The sequence below is a fragment of the Silurus aristotelis genome, assembly GCF_946808225.1.
Source record: "Silurus aristotelis genome assembly, chromosome: 14".
NCBI classification, from domain to species: Eukaryota; Metazoa; Chordata; class Actinopteri; order Siluriformes; family Siluridae; genus Silurus; species Silurus aristotelis.
In genome coordinates this window covers 21,806,867-21,833,790 of record NC_139587.1, presented here as the reverse complement: position 1 = coordinate 21,833,790, position 26,924 = coordinate 21,806,867, and the positions used below count along the sequence as shown (strand labels likewise).

At 41.4% G+C, this 26,924-nt stretch overlaps 1 protein-coding gene across 1 annotated transcript in view; it reads left to right on the top strand.

Moving 5' to 3' along the window:
- Positions 1-26,924, top strand: part of atp8a1 (ATPase phospholipid transporting 8A1) — a gene marked incomplete at its 5' end in the record, with an annotated part of 147,420 nt that overhangs the window by 99,476 nt on the left and 21,020 nt on the right. The window contains 6 exons of the mRNA XM_083561771.1: positions 358-422; positions 7,823-7,995; positions 11,609-11,792; positions 15,603-15,713; positions 23,273-23,347; positions 25,861-25,983. Coding sequence (XP_083417897.1) covers positions 358-422; positions 7,823-7,995; positions 11,609-11,792; positions 15,603-15,713; positions 23,273-23,347; positions 25,861-25,983 — 731 coding nt within the window. The remainder of the gene's footprint in view (positions 1-357; positions 423-7,822; positions 7,996-11,608; positions 11,793-15,602; positions 15,714-23,272; positions 23,348-25,860; positions 25,984-26,924) is intronic.

Here is a 26,924-nt window from a genome sequence, read left to right as displayed (position 1 = left end):
TATTTACCTCTGATTTCGGTACGGTTAGGGGGAAGAAATGCAAAACCTAAAATTGCCTGTGTTTTTTTTATTTTTATTAACGTTGTTTATTATTATTAATCTTTGTGAACGTGAACAGTTAAACATGTTTAAAACCATTTTAAATAAAAATCCTGCTTTGTTTGAATAAACAAATGGTACAAACAAGTGTACTGATAAACCCCTATTACTATTCTATGTTGTCACGTTGTCCACTGCATACCCCGTTTATGACTCTGCTTCACCCCTTGCTGTTACACCACTGTTGTTGCTGACCCTAAGCTCACCCGCTTTGTTGAAGGTCTCAAGTGTTTGACGTGTTTTTTCTCTCTTTTATAGGACACTCCTGCAAGCTGCTCACCAAGAACATGGGCCTGCTGGTGATTAATGAGGAGACTCTGGATGTAAGGCTGAGTAACGTGTGCTGTTTATAGTGTGAGCTACACTGGGAATCGCAGCCTGATACAGTTCAGTGCATGAAAAGATGGAAGCAATTGACAAACGGCTGGGGGTTCGGACCTCTGTGACCCGCATCAGAGCCACACAAGCTCCATATCACTGTAGGATAATTTAACGTCCCATATGGGATTTCAGCCTGAGGTTCTTCATCTGTCTCTGTCTCTTTGTTTCTGTGCTGCTGCCGCTGTGCTGCTTCTCCCTTTCCGTCTATCGGGCTCTGCGTCCATCCTGTAAAAAGTCGGCTTGTAACAGCGCCACAGGTGGAGTTTTATCCGTGAGCCAGACATGCAGAGCAGGGAGCCAGGGATTGGGCTCGTGATTGTGCGGTAGGGTAGAGAAGGATGGATGGAACCGTGCAGGCGGGTCGGTAGGCGCGAGTTCACCTCCTGAAAGCGCTTTATCATCCACACATGCTCACACACATGTGGATCATTCAGCAAAAATGTTGTCTGCTGCCCATCACAGTAAAGAGCCTGCTGCTTTCAAGAGGAAACATTAAACACATGCACATGCTCACACTCTCACACACACATCCTCGCACATACAGTACGCACAGAGGTCAGCCTGTCCTACAGGGAGGGCCTTGTCTGTTGTCTAAGCATGTTAAGGTCTTGCCAGCTGAAGCAGATTCGAGCATTTCACTCACACACACACACACACACACACACAAAACCCAAAGACGTGTCGAGTGTGGGCGGGTCCTAAGCGGTGACAGACGGCTCTCCGTCTGTCAAACAGTCATTTAACGTGATTGATGGAGTGAGGAAGAGAAAAGGAGGAGAGAGCAGTGGAAAGTCTTTGAGCGGTGGTCAAAGCTTCATGGTTTCTCACTGCGGTTAAAGAAAACACGCAGGAATTCGGGGGGTAAGTCGTCGCTTGGGACCAGCAAGCTCTCATCACATCACGCCGCGTACATCAGCGCCACAATGCTCCTTCGTCCAACGCTGTTTTTTTTTTTTTGTGTGTGTTTTAATAATAGAAAGCAAATACAATTCTTTGGAATAATAACGAAGCATTATGACACCTACGCATTTCGAGGTTGACGTGGTTGAGGTCGCATCGAGGCCGGAGATGTTGAAATGTTTGGGCTTCACGCTATTTAAAAAAATGTTTCCTTATTTATTATTACACATTGCAGACATTCCGTTTGCACTAACGACACCTACAGTTTTTACCCCACTCGCCTTTCTCTTATATACATTCTCAATATGGACAAAAGTTTGTGGCACCTGGCCTTAAGATTTGTTTGTCTATTTTGTACATCCCATTGCATATTTAGTCCCCATTTTTGGAGTGCGCTTGTGGAGATTTATGCTTATTTAACCACAAGGGCGTTAGTGAAGTCAGATACTAATGTAGAGTGAGGAGGCCTCGGGTTGCAGGCAGGGTTCCCAGTTCATCCCTCAACCCATCCTTATTGGAAACATTAGAGAGCTCTGTAACCTCTTTACCAATGTAAAGCGTATCTTCATGGAGCACAGGGGGCATTGTCATGCTGGAACAAATTTGGGTCTCCTAATTCAAGTTAAATTGAATTTCAATTAATTAATTAAAGATTTGTACATGCGTTCCACCTAAATATTTGTATTTGATTTACTGGCAAGCTCGTCGATATATAATGAGACATTAAATAAGGGATTTATTGATGCCGGTGCACTCGGACACAGATCAATAGTAAGATGCTGCTAAGTGTGCTGACTTTTTTTCAGATTCTTCTAGATTTAGATCGTGGCCCATTCAAACAATTTACTTGTACATGTTTTATACTGAGATTGTCAGAATATTGAAAAATATTATTGGGGATTGAATTTCATCGCTGCTTTAATGGCGAGTTAAACTTTTTAAATCATTTTTTTAGCATGATTATAATGACAGAGCTGCTAATTATTATCTGTGCTGCACCTAATTAATTTAGAGAATTACAGCTTTATTAAGCAATGGTAAAAAAAAAAAAACGTAACTGACACTAGTACATGTGCTGATTAAATACACACATACACAGTTTCTGGAGACCTGATTTTAATTCGAATGCCTGTAGAATAGTATTGCATCCTTTATATCTTTAAAGAGTCAGTTTTATCAGATTTATAAAAGGAAGATGCAGCTTTGTAATTCTCTGTTCAAAAGCAGCCGAGCTCCTAGAAGCGCTCAAACATTAGCGACGTATGAGATACTTTCCATTTTGTTAGTTACATCAATACTGAGGCTTCGAGCTACACCTCAGAGCTCAAACTGATCGGGTTATTTCAACGCGTTCTCTTTTTTTCCCTTCAAGGAGGGAAGTAATCTGGCTATTCTGACTACGCCTTACACTGATCATTGTGGTATTAGACATTTGTCACACACACATACTGATTCAGGCATAATGGTTTACCACTGGTTACACAGCCAAGTATTAATCTGTGAACTTTTTTTTTTCCTTTTTCTTTTTTTTTAATGACTCTCCATGGTCGAGAAATCTAACGTGTTTGCCTTAAAACTGTAACTTGTTGCAAAAACCTCTGCACGTGTGGTTTTCGTAAGTGGGCTTCGCTGCATATGTCGGGCCCACAGAAGACACACTGTTTTTGTTCAATTCCAACCAGCTGTGTCACAGACAAAACATTTTTCTTCTTGCCTCGCTTTATTTTTCTGCACCGCACCACAAAAATCCGCTCGAAAGGAAATGAATCAAGATATTTGAGTAGAAATGTAGGAAAAGTGAAGAGACACACTCGATATGATGAGTTTCCTCATCAGTCAGCTTGGACACTGGTGCTAAAACCTTGACTAATGGAGAATAGAAAGCAAGGTGTGTGTGTGTGTGTGTGTGTGTGTGTGTGTGTGTGTGTGTGTGTGTGTGTGCTCCTTCCTACTTAACGGTGTGTGGCCAAGCAAATTGCCGAAACCCATCCTCTCTGTGTATCATGCAATGTTTTAAGCACTCTAGTCCAGCTGTCAGACTCAAGTAGCCACATCCTGTAAAGCACCTTTCCACCGTGACTCGGGCCGAGACCCTCGACTGGACCACTCGAGCATAACGGATGCTTTCCGTATGCTAAACCAAACACAGATGAGTCGCAGTCAGAGATCATTTAGAAACACCCAAACACGGCGCGCTGACGAGGCAGGCAGCATTTGGTTGTATTGGGATGACATGCGCGTGCACACACACACACACACACACACACACACACACACACACATACACATACATATGGTAAAAGCTATTTTGAGTGCACTCCTAATGGAAACACTGTTTAATCAGATTGTTTATACGCCTTCATCACTGTAGTTATCTCGTAATGATCTTTATACTTTGTCTCAGTGTTTGCACTGATGCTGATGAGGTATGTGGACGTAGTCTGACATCTCTATTCGGTTCAGTCTACCACACACACACACACACACACACACACAGAATTTTAGGGCTCTCGGAAGGCATGGCTACACTATTGTAGAGAAGTCCTCACAGCTGCACTAGTCACTGACTCAACTCTCTCTCTCTCTCTCTCTCTCTCTCTCTCTCTCTCTCTCTCTCTCTCTCTCTCTCTCTCTCTCTCTCTCTCTCTGTGAAATCTGAGGCTGCTCTCTGCAAATATTTCCTTTGAGCTTGGGTTTCAGCGCTTGTTATGCCAGCAGAGGTTTGGTGAGTCCCCAAGGTGCAATCTCCCTGCCTTAAGGCATCTGTTCCCCAACACACACGCACATGCTCCTTACAGCCCTATTCCAGGCCGCTTTGTGGCTAGACTAGAGAAGCGGTGTCTGCTGAAGCTGTTAGACGGAACAGTGTTATTGACGCTTCTCACATGATCCCAGTTTAGATGCTATAAACCTGCAAGATGCACATTCTTACATCACTGCATCTGTGCACACACTAACAAGAGTATTGCTCCTGCACACGGGATTCGGATGAGATTTGGAGGCATAGAGAATAGAGAATGCACTTGAGAAACAGATTAGCAAAAAGAAATCGGTCTACATATAAAATATTGGTTACTTTCTAAATAATAAAAGTATATTGCATCTTAAAAGTTTTCATGAATAAATCACTTTTTTACAGATGCAAATCTGTTACAAAACGATGCATCGCGATACAAATGCCAACTTGTATCCGATGCTCACTTTTTCAAATCAGTGCATCGCATTGTAAACTCTCATGCCGATACCTTGATGTGAATCATTGAATCTTACCATCCCTAGTGTGGACTGTGCCCACATTACTCACATTTATTTGCCCCCACAATGTTCCTTGTCACTGATATTAACTGCTGTTTGCATTTCCAACATCTGCATTTTGTTTAAACAGCTGTTCATGCAGGGTTATAGGAGTTCTATCTGCCCTCTTCTACATACACAAGCTCACAGATGCCCACGATTGGCTATTGTCACTGTGATTTACAGGGGAGACAGAGTATACAACTTCTCCTATTCCGAGAATATAACCAGCTCTGCTGTCTTCACTCGTTCCATTCCACATCGTTTCCCCATTTGCTGTTATAGTAAACTCCACTCTTCTGAGAAGATGTTCCACTAGATTTTTGAGTATGAGTGTAGAGATTTTTTGCTCTTTGAGCTACATGGAATGCCTGGGGTACAGCGTTCAAATTTATCGCAAAGGTGTTCTTTAATGTTGAGGTCAAAGCTCTTTAGCTGGCCGATCAAGATCTTTCACTCCAACCCATGTAAATTAAATCTTCATGGTGCTGGATTTGTGCACAAGGGCATTGGGTGTCTTGGTTCAAATAATGGGAAAATGTAATGTTACTGCACATATGGGAATCTTTTTGGGGCAGAATTAAATATGGCTGGAAAAGTCAGGTGTCCTGATACTTTTGTCCTTATTGTGTTGAACACCGTATGATAAATGTTCAAATCTGATTTCTCTCCCTTTTTCCCTCTTTTTTCCTTTCTTTTTATCGTTCCTCATTTTCTGTTAATTGCAAATGCACCGTTCTGTCAGATCCCCATTCTGCTCTCTTATCAGTTCCCATGACTGGCTGCAATTTAAGAGTGGCCCATCCTTCCAGCACAAAAGAAACAGGAATCATGGGACTCTTTATGGGGAATTAGGCGAAGTGCATTAAACCAGATAGAGCTATCCTCCTGGCTACTCAAGTGCTTACAATAACACAATTCTGCTTCAAGGCATGTTTCCCGCTCGAAACCTTTTTCTGATATTTAAACCCTTAACCATCATTGATAGGGTCATGATGATGATGCTGATTTTGGGAAGATGGGTGAGTTTTGGGGGGGAGGGGGAGTGTATTTTTAGGACCAGTCAGCTCTGATTAAAATCTTCCAGGCGGAACCAGTGCGCTGAATTATTCCTGGCTCCTGATTTGAGCGTGTTCATGTGGGGGAGGACATTCTTGGAAAAACAAGCTTTATGCTCAGACCATTGCTCTCTTTAGTGCCGTGAACCCACACGTACCCACAGCGCGGGAGAGTGGAAACGGATTAATGACAGAGAAGAAAGAAGGAGAGGGAGCGCTCAGAGCCTGACTAGGGCTCGGGGTAAATTCCCTGGCCGTTGTAATTCATGGCGAGAGCCGCATTCTGAGAGCCGGACTCCTCCAAACGAACCATCACTCCAGGGTTCAGCGCTGCTTTCTGTCAAGTGAAGCGTGCCATGTGTGTGTTTATCCACTCTTTTCATCAGCCCCAGCCTTTGAGCGTAATTGCATTAATAATAAACCGATTTCAGCCTCATGTGAAAATGACATTGTTGGGTTACACGAGAAGTCCTTCATGTTACGCAGCGAGGATGCTTACACTAGCATGGCGAGGGAAATCTGTAAAATTATCTCTCCCTTGTCGTCTGAAGTTTATTTGTACTTTGTCTTGTAGTACAGACTTGAAAGAATTGATCAGAGCTCTGTATTCAGAGTGAATGCACCGTAGACACTATCACTCACAGGAGGGTGGGGTTTTTGTGGTCGGGCTTTTTTAGTTGTGGTTTTAGTTTTTTAGTTTTAGTTGTGGTGTGTGTGAAAAGCTTTTCGTGTAGTCATATTTGATTAGCAACATGTCCAGGCAGGTATGATTTTAAGATCACTTCAGTTTGTGTCTCTACTTCCTCTATCCAAGTTGAAAGAATTGTTGGCGGTATTATAATATTGCCATATTCAAGAAATTGGTTCTGTTAGTTGACATTCAGATAATTACAATCAAAGGTGATATTTTCCGTCAGATTTTCCTCACAACCAGTTCCCCCTTGGTTGGCTATCCAAGATCAAATGAAGTGAACATTTATAGCTAAAGACCTCATATACAATTGTGCGCCTTCAACTTTCTGATCACAATGTAGGAATGAACCACAAAGCTGGAAATGACAGGTGCCCCAAAACATGTCCATATATTGTAGTTGCATCTATACCATAACAATCTACAATAACCCTTAAACAATTTATTGCAATAATAATATTCACTTCATTGTGTTGAAATACTTTTTTTTTTATAGGTGCTGTTATTCATTAGTTTAGTTTTTAAAAGTCTAATTTTTAAAACCTTACCTCTCTAGATTCTCTATGAGCTAGGGAATCATCATATCAAACGATCACTTGAACTAGACGACTGGTCGGGATTCATATTCAGTTTAGATCCTGTATAATCTGAAGCATGTTATAGATATGGATATGTTTGATTAGTATAATCACGTTCTAGCAGACACAGTGGACAGGTTTGTTTTGCAATTTACATCTGCTAACATAAATATTACTTGCTACAGACATCCGTTACCTACGAGTGCAGTTTAATAAACAGAACCGGCAGGAGAGAAGGTCAACCAGGAGATCTTGTGGAACGACATGACGACCTAGTTCTACATTATAAAATGGGAATTTGAGCTCAGAAATTCTGTTTGTTGTAAATGATTTGCTAATGGAGTCAATAAAATATTTACATAGACAATTACAAATAGTTGTTAACTTCAGTTTGTGTAAATTAAGGATGATGTTTGCTTTTTCTCAGAGTAATGAATGTTTTCGAGGGTGATATATGATCTTAATGTAGTTTAACTGGGCGTACATTGTCCAGTTTTTTGTTATTTATATTTGGCAAGGTAGAAGTGTATAAACTTATTGTAGAGAGTAATATGGTTCTATTTGTGTTCAAAAAATGTCTCTATAATTATATGCAATCAATGTAATGTCAAGTGAAATGCTTTGGTTTTGAGGCAGCTATAAATTAGGATCATTTTGTAATATAATTTTACATTAAAGTTTTTAACCCCTGAAGTTAACTCCTGAAGGAACCTTGCTATACTAAAGTATTGTGATTTGTAATATTAATACTGTATATTTTCTTCCTCTGTATCGATGATTTAGTCATTTTTAAACTGCACCGATTTTGTTTTTGTCTGCAGGGGACGAGAGAGATGCTGAGCCACCATTGCAGCATGCTGGGAGACGCTCTTCATAAGGAAAACGACTGCGCGCTGATCATCAACGGAAAGACGCTAAAGTACGCGCTCACCTTTGGCGTGCGCCAATATTTCCTGGACCTGGCGTTGTCCTGCAAGGCGGTCATCTGCTGCAGGTCTGTCCATCTTTGCACCAGGCTTTACAGTGTATATATACATAGGGCTAAGCTAGAATCAGACTACTGAGGAATCACCCGGAAAACAGCTTCACAATGCAGCGTGGCATTCGAGAACTCATATATCTGCTGTGTGTGACTATGGCAAAGAGCTGGCACTTAGCCTTAGGAACGGAACCTCAGGAATTTCTCACGCCGTTTGGGCTTCATACAAACAGCATGATCCACTCTTGAAGTGGTGAATACAAATCTTCTGAATCTGTGCTCTGTAGCAGTACAGAGTAACACTTTTTTGCAGCTTTACACCCAAGAAAGAGTACCTGGTGTACATATCATAGGCCAGGCTCAAGGTGGGAGCTGACGCCAAAAAAATGAGTACATCAGCTCCCATTACTCCGGTTTGAAAAAACCAAGTAATTGGCAGACAATTAGAGGAAAACGTCGCCCGCGGTTTAAAGAACAGATCGCCCCCGGTCCAGGTCACAACCTTCACAGTAAAACTTTAGAACTACACAAATTATTAAAGCAGTGGTTTGGCCATGAGGAATATTATTACAACAATAGCTCAACTCACGAAGGAGAAAGAGATAGATTGTCGATTTGTGTGTGTGTGTGTGTGTGTGTGTGTGTGTGTGTGTGTGTGTGTGTGTGTGTGTGTGTGAGAGAGAGAGAGCGCCAAGTCAGTAACTGAGCAGGAAGTTCTCGGGTAAGTGATCTGAGGTTCTGCTCAAAATCAGTGTCATTCTCCAGCAACAACACACAGACCACAGGTGCCACTGCCATTATGTGGTCTATGATGTAATTATTCTGATCTGCTTTTGCTCCGCGCACACACACACACACTGCCCCAGGACATCAGTTGGCCTGACTCATAAGGGCTCCCCTTAATCCTCAATATTATGTGATGTCATTCCTGGTCTTGTATAAGCAGGCTTGAATAGAAGGACTTGAGTGCAGAAGGTGTCCTGTGGACATTTTAGGTCTCCTGTGCTTTATTTCCTGACAGGAATGATTTGCGGATTTTGTACCAAGGGATCACCAGAGTTCCAGAAAAGTTCCTAATGTCGTGCCAGTTATCCGAAAACATTCCTCTTATAGGAAAGTGTGAAAAGCAAAATGATTTATTCCTCTTACACTACAGCAGAACACTAGGAATTTGTGAATTTATTCAAAGTAATTGTTCATTTGGGAGCTGTGTTGTGTTTCAAACATTGTTCTAGTGATTTATTGTGTTGCTGCATGGGTTTGTTAGTTTTAGCTTACTAAATTACTGGCTAGTAAATTGCAGTTAATACCTAGAATACTGGAAGCTTGGATTTTGACCGAGTGACCAAAGAAGATTTCTAAATGCCGGGTGCCAATATTTTTGCTATAGAAAAAGCCAACACAGAAGTGTAGACTTTGCCAAATGCCCCATGTACAAAATGACTCTCTCTTTTCCACACCAAATTGAAGAAATCAATATTTTAAACATAAAACAGAAGAAATTTTTATTTCGTAATTAGGTAACATTTACATACTGATATTATATTATGCGTTACATTTTACGACATTCCCGGTCGCTGTCGCATATGCGTGCCGCCTACAGGCTCTCCACCACCAACGGGATGTGTTCTAATTGGATTGTTCAGCATCAGCTGATGTCAGTTACTGTACATAAGGCTTGTGATTGGAGAAAGCCTGTTTGCAGAGAGAAGGTATGGAAAGTTTCGCAACCGCCCGGTTCGCTCCTCGGCTTACTTGCATGTATAAGACGACCCTACATTTTTAGTCTAATGATTTTAGAAAAAAGTATCGTCTTATACACAGAAAAATACGTTAATTACTTCTTTTCCATACTGCTTGTGTGGTGATTGCTCACAATAAATGTTATCCCTGTACTTCCATTACTCCAGACTAGACTGTCGGACTAAGAGAGACCACAGGTTAATATATACTTCCTCAGGTTCAGAGCTGAACTGTTAATGAGTATAAATAGCATTTGGCAGGAGATTCAGCAGCTCTGAGACAGCATGTGTAGTCAGTCCATGTCCCTCAGCACCTGTGTGTCCTGTATGTATAATCTCAGTCTTCCTGGTTATTTGACCCTGCAAGAGGCTGAAGATCAACCACTCATCTCCATTTCACCAGCACCTCATCCCCGGAAACGAAAGGCACATGTTCTGCTAGTGATCCCGAGTGCTTTTAAAGTCTGGGGACGTCTGTAATGTCTAGGGCTTCTGTTTAAACTCTCTCTGAACCTGAAACACAAGCCGAAACCTCCTGCTGACCTAAAACATCTATTAAAGCATTTATAAATGTTAGCTGTTAATAATCATAATAATCTGGCTTTAATTATTTTTCCAATAATAAAATACCAGAGTGTTGGTAAAGATATTTTTTTTTTTAAATGTTTAAAAAGATATTCAGTATCTTAAAATACTTGCATGGCAAACACCTCCAGTGTGCCGAGCTGAAACTCACGTGTGGCTGCTTTCAGGTCACATTCATTTATGCCCAGGGGTCAATGATTAGATTTGACCTGGGGCCATATTCTCACAGAGCTGATATTGTTCGAGTCAAACCCAACCCACCAAACTAGAAACCTCAACACCACACGCATACTCTCTCTTATTTTTTTTCCTAATAATCTCATTTTAATCGAATGCTTTACATCACACAATTCAACAACGATGGATATTTTTTGAGGTATGCTGTAGTATGACACAAATATTACATGTAGCGCACATCATTTAATAATGAGCCAGATCAAATGAATGAAAAACAGCAGAATGCAGCAGGGTAAATATGCATCTCAGTCTTTATACATGGCACACTGAGCTGGGTCGTATTTAAAAAGTCTTAACGTGCATAGTTTCCTTATCTCAGTACCAATTCATTCTTAATTCGCTCCTTGCTGTTCTAGCATGCACACTTTTCGTAGATAACAATTTTCTAGTGTTTCTGGCTATTCATATGTATCGGTTTTTGGACTGCTGTCCTATTGTAATGATGTTTACACACAAACACACGTTACCAGTAGTGGACAGTAATATAGTATTTTTTTTTAACTTAGTTGCTGTACTCATTTATTAAACATTTACTTCACTAAAATGTTTCTTTTTTTTATTTTAATAAAACATGCCCGTCCTCGTTACTGCAAATGACTACAGAAATTACATAACCCCACTGTACTGATGAGAGTGTGTGTGGAGAAAGGATGTGCATCTCCATAACTGTGATTTGCATATCGATACATAGCCAACGATACGACACCTTAGGATACATATGAAGCAGCTACTTATGCGATACGACTCACTTCTATTTTTACTCATGTAGAAATGTTATGTAAACTGTTATGTTCCTTGGAGTCGTATGTAAGCAAGGGATTTGTAATTTTACTCCAGTACAAGACTAGTACACTTCATTCACCACAACTGCTTTGATGATCCCAGTCTTGTACCATAGATTTATATGCATTCCACAAAGCTGCTGTTGAGAAAAGGTTTACTTTTGTACTAAACTACTTTCGAAATGTTCTAAAGCCAAAAAGATATCCAACGTTTAACACCGAATGTATGTCAAATTGTCATGTAACTATTTGGAGTTAACTTTGTGTCATGCCTGTGTGCAGGGTATCTCCTCTGCAGAAGTCTGAGGTGGTGGAGATGGTAAAGAAGCAGGTGAAGGTCATCACCCTGGCGATCGGCGATGGTGCCAATGATGTGGGCATGATCCAGAGCGCTCATGTCGGCGTTGGCATCTCGGGCAACGAGGGACTGCAAGCTGCCAACTCGTCAGACTATTCCATTGCACAGGTAAGAGACCTTATCAAGAGTATTTACCAAGACCAGAGTAAGGGAGGGAACAGAATATAAAGGAAATGGCTATAAAGATCTGCATCCAAAATGCAGCTTATAACATTAGACACTCGTGAAATATTTGTATTTATTTTTATTAGTATTAAACACCTAAATAAACGTACATCAATCAAGTAAAACAAAATAGTGATCCATAAGATAGATTAGAAACTTTTCATTATTCACTTATGCCTATTTGTAGGAATTGTCCCAATTTTACAGTATGAGCCCATTGCTTAAAAAAATTCTTCTATAGCATGAATATTCATAGACAGACTAAAGCCAGTGGTTTCTTAGCACAGATTGATTACATCTTATCTCACTGTACGAGGTGCTTTTAAAAGGTTTTGAGACTAGTTCTGTTTAGGACAAGAAAGAAGAAAAGAAAATACTTGATTTATCTATGTTCACCTTTAAAATAGTCCCCTTGCACAGCACCACAGCACTCCCAGCTTTCCTGCAACTCCTGGAAGTTTTCTTTGTCAAGAACCTTTCTCTGATTTGCACTCGACCAGTGTGCCCTGTGACCCTAGATTATACAAAGAAAATACTTAAGTGATAGTTATGATTGCAGTCTGTTTAGATCATCAGTGATCACGATCCGGTGAGCAGAAACACAGAACGGCAGTAGAAACAAGCCGTCTGTATGATCTTGTTTTGCCCAGAGAACATGTTCTGAAAGATGATTCGGGTAAAAGAAGACGCCCGTTTGTTTTTTTACAGGAGCTTGAACATGAAGTAATGATTTTTTTCTTTATTAGAGTGCATGGGAGCTTTATATTTCACTGAATGTATGTAGGATCAAAATTATATTCATTAGTTATATTCATTCGTTTGGTTCCCTGGTGGTCTAGTGGTTAGGACGCAGCGCTCTCACCGTGCGGCCCGGGTTCGATCCCCGGTCAGGGAACCAACCTCAGCCATTAGGGTTGCACAAGCCTTAGTGCCGGTCCCAAGCCTGGATAAATAGGGAGGGTTGTGTTAGGAAGGGTATCCAGCGTAAAAAACACGTGCCAAATCAAACATGCGGATGGTCCGCTGTGGCGACCCCTAATGGGAGAAGCCGAAAGAAAGTTAGTTATATTCATTCATTTAATGAAAGATTTCTTTCTGAAACATAAACATTGGTCAATGCCTTGAGAGTTTCATTCGGTGATATGTTCCTATTGATAGGTTTTAGTTTAGCATCACAGGAACATGGTTTTGCACTCGCAAGCCACCAATATTTAAGAATTTTTTATATTATCATTTTTTTTTTTTACTATGACTTAAATTCATCTCAGACTCTTAGTTGAAGTGTCCAGTTTGACAGGCACTACATAATTAAACACTTAAAACCCATCCGGAGATATCTCCTATTCATATATTCCTCTGTTATCTCCACCACATGACCTCTGGTGATTGAGACCAGAGTCCTGATTTGGGTCAAAGGTTAAAATGTGCAGTTAGAGTTGAACAGGTGGGTGGAATCCAGGAGGATGAAAAAGGTCATGCGGGTCAGTTTACACAGCACCCGGTAATAACGTTATCCAAATCTTCCCTGTCTGCGAAACGGATCGCCTTGCTCCTTCGCTCTTATGTAAACCTAATTAATCACCCTGCATTCTAGCGCGTGGTGCCATGGTTTGATATTGCCCAAGCAGCACTGCGTATGTAACAGAAGGACTGTGTCTCATGTGTCAAGGCTAGCAACCTGTCAAGACTATTATATATTTCGTGTTTCATGCACTTTACTCCAGTGATGTATGTCATACGCACACCATAACACCACTTGCCCTGCTAAAGGATCTGTTTACAAAGTATGCACATCATATTTCTCTTTTGAGGGTGCTGTCTTTGCTCCATGCCATCACAGCAGCGTTTGGAGTTTTTATAGATATACATTATATGGACAATGGTTTTAGGACACCTGACTTTGCCAGTCATAAAAAGTTGTCACAAAGTTGGAGGCACACAATTTGTTTAAGGTGTTTTTGGGTGCAAAAGCATTAAATTTTTTCATTACTTGAACCAGGAGACCTTCCGGCCAAGATCTTAAGTGGCCTGCTATAGAGCTCTGACCTCAACCCTACTGAACACCTCTGGGATGAATTGGAATGCTGACTGCACCCCAGGCCCCCTCACCTCTCTTACATCAGTCTAACTTTACTAGTGTCAGCCCTAGTGGCTGATTGAACACAATTCACAATATAGTGGAACATCTTCCCAGATGAGTGGAGCTTTTTATAACAGCAAGTGGGGACTAAATCTGGAATAGGATGTTTATAAAGCAGATATGATTCTTATTAAGGTGTCCACAAACTTTTGTCTATATAGTGTGTATGCATGATGTTAAACAGATGAAGCTGAATTACAGAAGTTTCCTGAACTGGTCCAAATAAACCACTAACTGTTTTGTTGTCCAAAAGTAACCTTCAAACCACCTTTACATGGTGTGTTAGATTCCTTGGTATTTTTGACATTCGTTTTATTGTTTTCATCCCCAATTTTTGAAATGAATTTACCTCAGGAGACTCGTCTTTTAGATGGCTGTAAAACGCTTCCAGTTTCAGTAGCTAGAAATGGGTAGGTATCATGTACCTGGGACGAATGTTGTATATAAAACGCTGGAATGGTCACCCTGCCGTCTGGAGTCTTGTTTATAAAGAGGAAAGAAATGTATATTGAAGTATCACATGGCCTAGCATAAACACAACAAACATATATTTCAATGGTATGTTGCATATAATATTTCAGAAATTTAGGCCACTGAGTGCAGTGCAGCAGTTACACTCTCCAAAGTAGCCAGTACTTTGAAGGCATTTGAATGTAGGGGAGCTGATTATGAAATGAGCTTTAAACTCAATAGAAAGTCCTACTTCAACCCTCGTTCTGAGCTTTCCAGAGATCAGCAGAATTTAAGCTCAAGGCTATGCAGTCATACATACTGCTCTGTATCTGTCAACATCCCTTTCTCCAGCGTTCTAGAAGTTGGCCAGCTCCTGCACCCCAAACCGTTTTCCTTTTAAACCTCCCCAAAGCCCCCTATCCACTCAGCTATGTTTACTGCAACCAATTGGCTTCAATTAGATTTTTATTTTTTTTTGTATTAGATTAAAGTGCGTTCGAGCACCTTCTCTAATTTCACACCCAATTATCCAAAGACCAACAACATGATCACTGATTTGATCCCAAGCCTCATTAATTGTGCCTAGAGAAGGTATTGCAAAGGCTCCATTCAGCTATCAGAAGATTGTAAGACAGCATGGGAAGGAAACGGTTTGCCTCAAACACAGTAATCATCAGCTCGACCATCAATGTCCAGTTTCACCCCCCAGAGAAGAATAAAGGCTTTTTTTCGTTGCACTGCTTTTCAACACTTCATCCTAAGCATAGTCTGAGTGAATTTCTCAGGGAATGAAAAGCCCTGGAATGTCTGTGTAGGCTTTGTGCTGTCCTCCCATGTAGTTCTTGGCTTCCTGCAAACAAACACAGATAACGATAATATCACTAACTATTGCTTCAAATGACTCCCCCATGTCATGGCAGATTAACTGCAATAATTATGTAAATTATTAGGTAGATCATGGCAGACCTATGCAAAGTGACTTATCCTATGATTCTACTTTTCAGTGACATTATTCTTTCTTCCTCTGTGTTTTTATTGTTCTTTAATTCTTTCCAACCCTCTCTCTCTCTCTCTCTCTCTCTCTCTCTCTCTCTCTCTCTCTCTCTCTCTCTCTCTCTCTCTCTCTCTCTCTCTCTCTCTCTCTCTCTCTCATCTCACAGTTCAAGTATTTGAAGAACCTCTTGCTCGTCCATGGCGCCTGGAACTACAACCGTGTTGCTAAGTGCATCCTGTACTGCTTCTACAAGAACATTGTGCTGTATATCATTGAGGTACGAAGCTGATTTAATCCATCAGTTCAGGCCAAATTAAGTTGTATGTAAACATAAACATTCAAAATTGGTAGTAGTTTGGAGTCGCTAACATTTAATCAATATATATTAAAGTGAATTTCATCTGTCTCGACAAAAAGAAAGAGATAGAAAAAAAATGTATAATTCTTTTAGCCATATTTAGGAAGATGAGCCATTACATCATTGCATCATTAATCTGAATAATTGATTGTTTCTGTAGAGAAATTCTTGGGTTGCAGTTGCTCACAAGTAAAGAATCATTTTAAGATATATATTAAGTGAAATAAATGTGTTGCAGTAGTAAAAGTCAGACTGCAGCGAGTTATACAGTTTTTACAATTTTACATTTTACAATATTTTTGGACATGTAACAATTATTATTATGATTGCACATAAATTATTGCACATAATTGCCCAAGATATTAACTTAAGATATAACATGAAAATCTCCAACTATATCTATAATATCTACATCTTTATTTGGGAATGAATAGCCATAAGCAAAACTTATTGGTATTTCATGCCTCCTGGTTTTGCACAAGAAGCCGTAATGAGGCATTTTCTGAGGTGTCAAGGCTACCGGTTATCCATCTTTGCTGGCATTTGACACTCTGCAGAGCCAATGCTGATAGTGGCTTCAGAGACTCAACCAAGAGCAACTTGACAAGTGAAAGAGATGCTATCAGCAGCAGGTTTATCAGCCCGAGTGTTGGGGCAGCTTGATCTGGCTTCCAGAAGCGTCCAGCATGGAAGATATGAAAACTCTTTAAGTTCTTTTCAAACGATTTTCTTCATCTTCTCATTGCCGCCTTTGCAATATAGCGGTTTACTTAGATGGAAACAGATCACGCTCTGGCCATACTTAACAACGCTGTTCCCTCTCAGCTCTGTGCATTGTAATGATGCTTCCATGCAGACAGAATTAAATCCACACAGAACAGCAACACAGAATTGTGACTTAGAAAGTATAGTCATTGTATGAGCTGACAGATGATTGGCAGTCATACAGATCCAGTTTCACTGCCACCCAGATTCAGTCCACTAGTTATCTTACATTATCTATCAGCTTTGCAAGCCGTGTTAATGTTTCAGCACCTCTGACAGTCACCTGTTCAATATGGTTAACAAAGCAGTGCTGCCAAGAGTTTCTTCAACAGGCTAGCTGGTTTATATTCAGCAGACAGACGGAGATCAGCTCAAGTCATGTTCTGCTTTCAGGAAGAAATGACAGCAAGCTACCCGGCTCTGATCTCCCTCAATAGTAGTCAAGAATAAACCCTGGTCTCTAGGCTGAGCAGATTTCAGTGTAGCACAGATTCCATGTGTCGAATTTCAGTCAGCAAAACATCCGATCGTCTCAGACAAAGGCTAAAACTTTGCCACATTTTGCTCTAGAGAGAAGCATAGGCATTTCAACAAGCCATCCTTTTATTCCAGCTGTCTTCCTCCCTTTCAATGCCACTTGACCTGTGAACTTTCTCCCTCACTCTCATTTCGCTTGTCTCTGAAAAACTCCTGCGGATTCCTGTCTCTTCGTCCTTGCTCGGAAACGAATCCGTTTTAGATAAGCGCTGATTACATTTTTTTTTTAAACTGACTGACAGTCAGGGTTCCTACAGGTCATGGAATTTCTGGAATTTCATGTAATTTTAAAAGGTCTATTCCAGAAATTGAAAGTCAGGGAATATCAGGGATTTTTGTTTGTCACGTCAAACTTTTGTTTCCATTTATCAAAATGTAATTTTTAAAAACTGTTTTTTTTTAATCGCGTTGTTTCATGCGTTTTGTCCATTGCGAGGCTATTTTTCAGTGCCAATTTATTCCCCTCCTGCTCATTTACTGGCAATCACTTCAGTCAAATGAAAACCAGGCTGTACCTGTTTAATAAGTTCCTGGCATGAAGATATTTCTGGCATGTTAATGAACATTTCAGGAGCTTTGGCTACAAAATGGCCACTTTAAAGACTGACAGAAAAGCTAAATGTAAAGTTTGTAAAACTACTATTGAGCTATCAAATATGGGAGAGGGAGCACTTTGTAGCCACACAAACAGTAAGAAGTATGCTACCTGTATGAAGCCGACAGGAGCATCATCTACGTCCCAAGTGCCCATCACTGCTCAACTCTACCCTTCTCAAATAGCTCCAAGAGAACAGCAGTCAGCTAATAAAGCTGCTCACACCTCCAGCAGTGGCATTAGTGCGAGACACAGAGGAGCACATCTCAGCTTAACACCAGCAAAGACACCTGAAGACCCTGGAGGCTAAAATCTTGTGGTGCCTGAAGCTTACCGAGTCCCACTGGTCATCCAGGTCATCAGAACAAAGTGGCATGTAGCTGTAACGTTAGCTAGCTAGTTATAATTAAAACATTTTTTTAAGTGTAGCTTATTTTAGGTAGCATACTGTAAGTGGTCACTGACAGAATGATGTAGCTAATTAGGTTGTGAGCTCATTTCTGTTAACTCTTGACAAATTCATTAGCTTTTAAACCCATCCTTGCAAATTTGCTCAGCACAACAGAAGCCTGTTTTTCCGTTCATTATAGGTTATAGAAATTCAGCTTTTTAGTCAGTGAAATTCAGGGAAAAATCATTACATTTGACATTCGGCTTAGAGTGGGAACCCTGGACAGTGATCTTGTCTTTCCATCTCGCATCTCGCCTTTGTCTCCTATTTTGATGTAATTTAGATCATGGAGTTGTAATATTCGAGGACATTCAGGACGGTCCTGTTCTTCATATGTGGATTCCGCACGCATGGTATAGAGACAGAGTCCTTTTTAATCCGTCACTCTGTGCTCAATTTCATCATAGATACCTGTCTGACAATTGTTTATATCAGAGCACTGTTGAATTCTCGTATCTGCATCACACCATTTCGTTGCTGAATATTTTCCTATAGGAACATGCGCAGTCACGTCCCGCTCCTTACATAAATTGTAACTTGTAGGACACTGCTCAAGTCTGTGTATTAGCCAGAGGTCTTTGAACACAGAGTGGTCACATTACACACGTTCTCATTAATCTTATTCTGTCACTTCTTTTTGCCCCCTTCTCTCTCTCTCTCTCTCTCTCTCTCTCTCTCTCTCTCTCTCTCTCTCTCTCTCTTTAACCCAAGTTGTGCAATTGCAACAACCACATACATTTTCCGCCTCAAAGCAACTGCATATTTCTGGCCTCTTTTCAAGCTCCAAGCTTCCTTTTAAAGCGTAGTCGCGGTGTAAAGGGCCGAGTTTTTGCTCGGTCCCGGTGCTTTTCTCAGCACACCTTTTGTTGTGGCTGGAAAACGAATCCCTCGGCCTGCTGCGGGGGGGTTTGTCATTATAATAGAGGCTGCCTGCTCTGTTTTTTTGCCTCCCACTGTATCAAACACCTCGGCTTTGTAAAGGGCCTGACATCCAACACTCTTACTTCCCAGGGGGCGGCCATAGAGACACATTTGTTGCGCTAATAGGTTTAAACTTCGACTGCGTGTACTTTTCTTTTTTTTATCGTGTTTCCACGGCTGTAACCTGGAAGATCAGGAATGAGGATGTTAATGTGAATTTTAATCTTGTCCAAGCAACCGGGTGTGTGTGTGTGTGTCTGTGTGTCTGTGTGTGTGTGTGTGTGTGTGTGTGTGTGTGTGTGTGTGTGTGTGTGTGTGTCCGTGTGTCTGTGCATTACAGATATTTGAAGGCATTCATACACTTAGAAATCCGTCATCAATTTTTTTACTACATAATTTTTTTATTAATAATTTCTTATTATGGACAGAAGTAAATGGACAGCTGACTTTACCGGCCATATGTGGTTCTTCTGCAAACTGTTCCCACAAAAGTTTTATATTCAAATACTGTGGGGATTTTTGTTAGTTTTTTTTGTATAGTTAGTAATAGAAGTAGTATTTTCTTGAATGAACACATTTCCGATTATATTTTCTCGCTTGAGGAAATAGAGCTACGTTAGAAAGTATGGAAGGTCACCTCAGGCTTTTTGTCACATGATCAGATGTTTCCTTACCCTGTGAAGTTTGTAAGTCAAGCCATACTGATCGAACTTGGTGTCTAGAACAAACAACCCGTGTATAATCTCACACACATTGGCCTTCTCTGGCTCTTTTGTGTTGTAATTGTGTAGCAGGGCCGGTGACGGGTCATCAGCAGACATCACTCAGGATGACGGACAAGTGGCATTTATGAGGCAATTACACAATCCCAGTCGAGGCCGAGCGGTGCAAAGAAAGAGCTGAGCGCGGGGGGGGGTCGGGCGGCCCCCAGCCACAACAGCCTGCCTGGTGCCCTCATTATCCAACTCCTCACCCTTTACTTCTCAGCTTCTCTGTGTCCCTGCTTCACTACATGCTGCCAAAGCATTTAAATCCCCCTTTTCTTCAGTCGCGCCGTGTTGGGGTGCTTTTTTTTTTTCTTCTTTTTTTCTTTATGTTTGGGAGAAAGGCAGAGGGCCCTGTCTGCATTCTAAGGACACAGTAAAGGAGCACAGGGGCCTGATGGGGTGGAGAGGATAAAATTCCTCTCTCCCACTTTTCTCTCTCTTTAAATAAATCCCCCTTTCTGACTTTTCTCAATTCAGCCTCTTAGACAAAGCTTTTTGCACAACAGACTAGAGTTGCTGGAGCTTTTTTTTTTCCCCTCCTTTTTTTCATTTGTTGTTCTATTTTCCTGGAGCTTCTCTGCCCAATTCTCATTTGAAACACATACACAAGAAGCACTTGCTTTTTCAGAATGTGCACTGGGGGGGAGAGGGCAGCCACACCCCATCGCTGAGCCGTGCTGAATGAGAGCAGGAGAGAAAAAAAGGGAATGAAGAGGAAAAGCTGCAGTCTTAATGGACAAATGAATGCGTGCCACCTCTCCAGAGAGTCCCAGCATGAGGGAGAGTGCAGCAGGCCAAAACACTCAGCGACAAAAACGCGTTTAACTCCAGCCTATGAATAGAAATGGTTTTATTTAGCACAACAGTAGAGCGAAAGGCTTAGTAAGCCTGAAGATGGCAAATGCAGGTCTCAGGCTATCAAAGTGCAATAGATCAGGATTTTGAACTACAGCATGTGCGTGAGCAAAACAACGTCCATGCACTGACCTGTCTGTTATACTGGGAGAAAGCAGGATTTGGTTTTGTGTGTGAGGAAAAAAGAGAAGGGGTGTAAGGGGGCTGCAGGCTTCTTTTAAAAACAATATCACGGTAGAATGCACCTGATGTAGAGCAGAGTGGGAGTTGGAATGGGTGGGGCGGCGTCCAGGGGTTCACTCCCTTTCTCGCCCTGAGGGTGTGAAGAGGAGGGGCGACAGACATCTGTTTTGGGAACATTTTCACACATTGGCTTGCACCAATCTGTGTGAATGTGTGTTAGGGGGCTGCTGTTGCATTCAGGGGCCTCGGTTGGGGGCTCTGTCAAAATCGAGAATTTGTAGCAATTCATGCTTTCATAATGGAGTTTAATGAAGCGGGGAAATGTCCGCCTGGGTCGGGGTCTACACACCAATCTGGGTGTTTGCCCCACAGACGTACCTCACACGCTCATAAACACACTGCCTATTCGCATGCAGCCTTAATGTGATTCTGACATGGGAAAGCAGAAGCACTGTTTGATTTTTAGGCACAAATAAAATTGCCCAGGCTGAGCATTTTGAACGTGTGCAGCTTTTTACATTGATTTTTAAACATTTATATGGAGCATGTAATACATATTATTTCAAATTTCATACTCAACTGACTATGTAATCACTTTTCTCATATTGAAAACCTGCGGTCATTCTCAGTATTTTGTTTTTTTAAGGTGTTAGACAGGAAGAGCGGAGTCATGGCCTGCTCTTAATAACGGACATATGAGGCGGTAGTTATGGCCTCCGTGGCATATGGTTTAGATACACCTTATCTTTCTTTCTTCTGGAGCTCGCCGCATCTTAGACATCCTCTGATCCCCCCTATTTCTCCCTTAAGCTTCATAACTCTCCATGGCCAGACTGAGAGTTGATGTTCCACTGATATTAGACAAGTATTTGTGGTTTCTCTTATACAAAAAAAAAGGGTGAAATTACTCCAGGGTTGGCTGGTTAAGGCCTCTGAAAGGAGATCAAGCAAGGAAAACTCCAGTGATTATACTCCTCTGATCCTTTTACTCCAGGCCATGGGAGGGAACTCTTACAGTGCAAAAAATCCGGTTTACTTGGCATAGCACTGTCTATTTTTGACTAACGATGTGCCGAACCAGTGCCGTAGCTCAGGTCCAAACATAAGTCACATAAGCCATTTCAGTAGCCACTTCTTCAATCATCAGTGTTAGTTTGCAGCTAATGATTTCTTGCACAGGCACAGCGAAGCCGAAGCTGGACTGATTTTGTGAGCAGTTTTAGTGCAAAGTTCCAGTCTGGGCCTGTGTGTGCTGCAGCATCGATACAAATCTCTGACTGAGCCACTGTCCTGCACTATCAGTGATGGAGAGTGTTGTGTTGGTGCTCAGGGCAGGGGTCATCTCGCCATAGATTTCTCTTTTTCTCTTGCACTTATGTCCACCTGTGGCTCCAAGCGACAATAAAAATGATTTGATCAAAGCGATCTGGGATTTCGGCGGATTCTCGTCTCCGCTGTAAATAGATGCCGTTATTTGGACCACCTTGATTTGAGCTGTTTTGAAAGGTGGCCATTAGTTCACAGAAAGTTTTAGTTTTTTGTAAGTACAAACATGCTTGCGAATAAATCTCTTTTTGATCCTACAAAATGTATGTCCTCACAAGAAATACCAGACATTTGAATATATATATAATTGGCTATGGTGTAAAAGTCTTGGCTCTAGTCTCTTTGTATCTGAATCATAAGGTTATTCTTGACTATAAATAAAAGAGCTGTATAAAGCTGTTCCTAGTTGTATATAAATCCTCAAACTGTCTCATTTAAATTTATATTGACAAATGCAGAATTCTTTCATATACCTTGCTATATCAAATCGTATTCTCTACATAACAACGTTACAGACAAAACAAAATATCGTTTCATTAGTGATTTGTTAGTCTTTGACTGCGTGTCCAGAGATTGCTTTAAAATGTAGGGTGTAACTGGTACGGATTCTGTTTTTCTGACTCATATCTGTGTTTGGTTCATCTTCTCCCGCTTATCCGTAATTCGGGTCGCGGGGGCAGCAGTCTAAGCAGATTCCCCAGACACTTCTCCGTGTCCAGGGATCGGGCTGTCAAGGCCCCCGCCTTCGACTGCTGCCCAATCCTCTCAGCACGGGTCCCTTACGATCCCTCCTGCAGGTGGTGAGCTCACGGGAAGGCGGCCCCACGTTGCTCCGACGTCACCCTACCTTGATTTATTTTTCTTGTAAGGGTCCGCTGGAGCATAGAGGATTAAGGGCCTTGCTCAAGGGCCCAAGAGTGGCAGCTTGGCGATACCGGGGCTTGAACCCCCGACCTTCCGATCGGTAACCCAGCGCCTTAACCGCTGGAGCCACCACTCCCCCTATATCTGTGTTTGGTATTGTGCAAATCACTACAATCCCATTTGACCATAAATATTTGTTCCTTTTGCCTTGCAGATCTGGTTTGCCTTCGTGAATGGATTTTCAGGTCAGATTCTGTTCGAGCGTTGGTGCATCGGCTTGTATAATGTGGTAAGTGTGTGTTTGTGTGCGAGAGTTTGAGTAATTTACTGTGAGAGAGAATGTGTTAAAGCGGCTTCCCTGTCGTGCCGGGGCAGGAAAGTCATTAGCCGCGGCAGCCCGAGCGGCTCCTTTACTGCAGCCCTGTGTCATCGACATCCTGAAAATCTGCCTGTTATTTATGAGCCCTTGTCAAGTCTATATTTCCCCTGTGTCCAGAACTATGCCCTGAATGTGCTGCAACAACAGTCGCTCGTGCCCCTGAAAGAGCCGCCTTGAAGTGATCAGCAGTGGATTTAAAAAAAACAAAACAAGAGCAAGATGAATTCAGACACACTCACTCTCACACATTAACACACATTATATACTGTACACACACACTTGGAAATTCGGGTGCCTTAAAGGGGAACATTTGAGATTAATTATTGGCTGGTGTACACCATGAAGTTCCTGCAGTGTCGTGTAGGTGTTTGCTGTTACTGTTTGCTATAATGATGCGTTTCCATGGGAAAAGCTGACTGACATCAATTTTCTAATTATAACAGCGAGGGAAAAGACGTCGCAATCCATAAATAAAAAGCGACTCCCATCAGCACTCTGTTACGGTTTGCTGGCGCTCTGAGGCGGTAAGGACTTTGGCACTGCACATTCTCTCTTTATCTGAAAGGAGGAATTCCACAGCTTCATGGGGAGGGGGGGCATCTGTTGGACGCAGCGGTCCGAGTCGTCCCCTGAATGGAAGTTGGCGTCTCTCTGAGAGCGGAGCCCAGTGAAGCGTGTCGTTCAGCCCGACAGCTCAAGGCGGCAAGCTGCAGCTGTCCCAGTGGAAGAGTCTGAGCCGACATCTATCGCCATCTCCAACATCCCACTCGACTCTTTCAGCAGATACAAAAACTCACCGAAAGCAACAATAAAAGCAGGAGATCTGTGAACAAGCTTTGCAGCAGATGTCACTGTTAACAAGATAAGGATTGCACACGCAAGCAACAACCTCCAAATAAAATCTAAGCCAGAACGTTTCATGGAATGCAGCAGACACAAGTCACACAACCTGGGTGTTAATGAAGATCTACTTCTTATAGAGGAAATGCACCAATTATTGCAATAAATCACATTGGTGGTATTTTTGTTTGAGTATTTACTTAAGATGATGATCATAATGCATGATACTATTAAATCATATTTCATCATTCACAAAAAATAAGCTTTAGGTCCTGAATCGAAGCTTCCCGTGTGATGTTTTAAGTAAGCCATAAAACACAACGGGGTGTTCGCTTTAAGCAAAATAATCCATCGCACTAAGCATGGTTACTGTTCCCACGAGGAAGTGCACTATATTTATATAACAGCACAGTCTCTACACTCTCTTATTCTACATATACCTAAATGATTACCATTTTAACATATAACAAACAACACATACTGCTTTTTGATAGTTTATAGTGCGCATAGAACTTCTGCAAATTGTCCATTTGAACACAACCTGAGAAACCTGAAAGCACATACTTATCTTCCTCACAAATCTCTTGACTCACTGCAGACTCCGTTATATAAAGATCTCCTTTAAACTGAAACTGAATACGCCCCCAGCTCAAGCAGGCTGCATTTGTGTGCAACACATCCATTTTTATCTATTTGTTATTAGCATTTAATGTGCTGTATCTATGAATGTCCCTATAAATAGGTTATTACTATAGAACCATATTAGAATGAGTGCATTCATGTAAACCTTTTGTTTACGTTTATATGGACAAAAGTATTGGGACACGTGACTTTTCCAATTGTTACCACAATTAGAAGTTGGAAGTACACACTTGTTAAAGATGACTTTTAATGCGGGAGTGGTATATTTTCCCTTCACTTGAACTAGAAGACCATGTGCACTACTATACCCCTGTGCACAAAGCCAGCTCCATGTTTATATGTGTTGGAGAGGAAGATCTCGAGTGGCCTGCTATAGAGCTTTGACCTCTGAATATATTTGGGATGAATTGGAACGCTGACTGCACCCCAGGCCTCCTCACCTCATCTACATCAGTATCTGACTTTACTAACACCCTTATTCTCAAAAGCACAATTCAAAATGTAGTGGATCATCTTCCCAGAAGAGTGGAGTTTATTATAAGAGCAAATGGTGATCAAAAGGGGGGAATGCATCTTCAAAAAAAGCACATACAGAATTTATGGTCAGGTGGTCAACTTTTGTCTATATACTGTATGTTACCACCAGAACTACTGTAAAAATGTGTGTGTAAAAGAAATGCACAGAAAATGCAAATAAATTCAGCAGTGGAAGTTGATAAAAGGGAGTTGATCAATGCCTCCTGATCAATCAAGTCAGAGAATTGAACATGAGATATTTTTGAGAATTCAACAGAATGTGATATATTGCGTCGATTCGCCAAATACTACACTTGTGGTTCACTGCTTTTTGATAATACAGTAGATTCTAGGGTCAAACTGTACATTGGGTTTCTTCAATTATATAAAATTCTCTGCTTTTTCTTTTTATTATACATCCCCAGATCTTTACAGCTCTGCCACCTTTGACCTTGGGCATTTTCGAGCGCTCGTGCAGAAAAGAAAACATGCTTAAATACCCGGAATTGTACAAAACCTCCCAGAATGCCCAGGGCTTCAACACCAAGGTAAGCTCTTGTGTCTCATTAGCCTAATTGTGACTTTTTTTCTGTAACCACTTTTTTCTTGTACAAGATGAGAGTTTTTCTTATTTATCCCTGCTGAATCCGTTTCCCACAGTCGCACAATTTCCTTATCCTTCAGGGTGTTTATTAGTCTGCAGTGTATCGTGGGCTTACACTTAAAGTCATTAGGAGCACTAAACATGTTTAGTCAGTGAGGATACAAAATCATAAATCAATCCGCCTGCTGTAATACTGCTGTAGGACTGGAGTTATCTGCTCTTCCTCAGTTTGATGCAAAACCGTACGTTTTTTTTTTTACGTGTGTGTGTGAGCTGTACGATTTGTTTTCTCAAAGTATGTGTGGGAATACACTACTGGTCTGATTTAAAAAAAATAGCCTTTCCTCTGAAAATGTATAGTGCCCTTGTACTTTATACCTCTCTTTACATTTTTGTGCTGTTTGCTGTATTAATCAGTGGTCAGGGCCTCACAGCATAGTGTGTGTGTGTGTGTGTGTGTGTGTGTGTGTTAGCGTGCCCCTGCTGTTAATGAAGCTGTCTTCTCTTCAGGCTCAAAGTGCAGGCCTGTGTCACAGCGTGCCCCGGCTCCACAGGCATGGAGACCTGCTCAATACAGCACTGACACGGATTAGAGAGAGCACACACACACACACACACACACACACACACACACACACACACACACCCTGCTGTCTGACAGAGAGACCTGAGAGAAAGAAATGTGTTTAGAGAGGGCAAAGAAAGAAAGGATGAGACATGGAGAAAAAGAAAAACAGGTAAAGAAGAATGAGAGATTTTACAGAGGAGGGATTTCAGGTGTAAGAGGAAACTGATTATATTCTCCATTACTGTATGTTTGGTCACTGTTCTTATCAAGGTTTTACAAGAACAATTTCTTTAAGATATTTAATGTTTAGCAGAGAC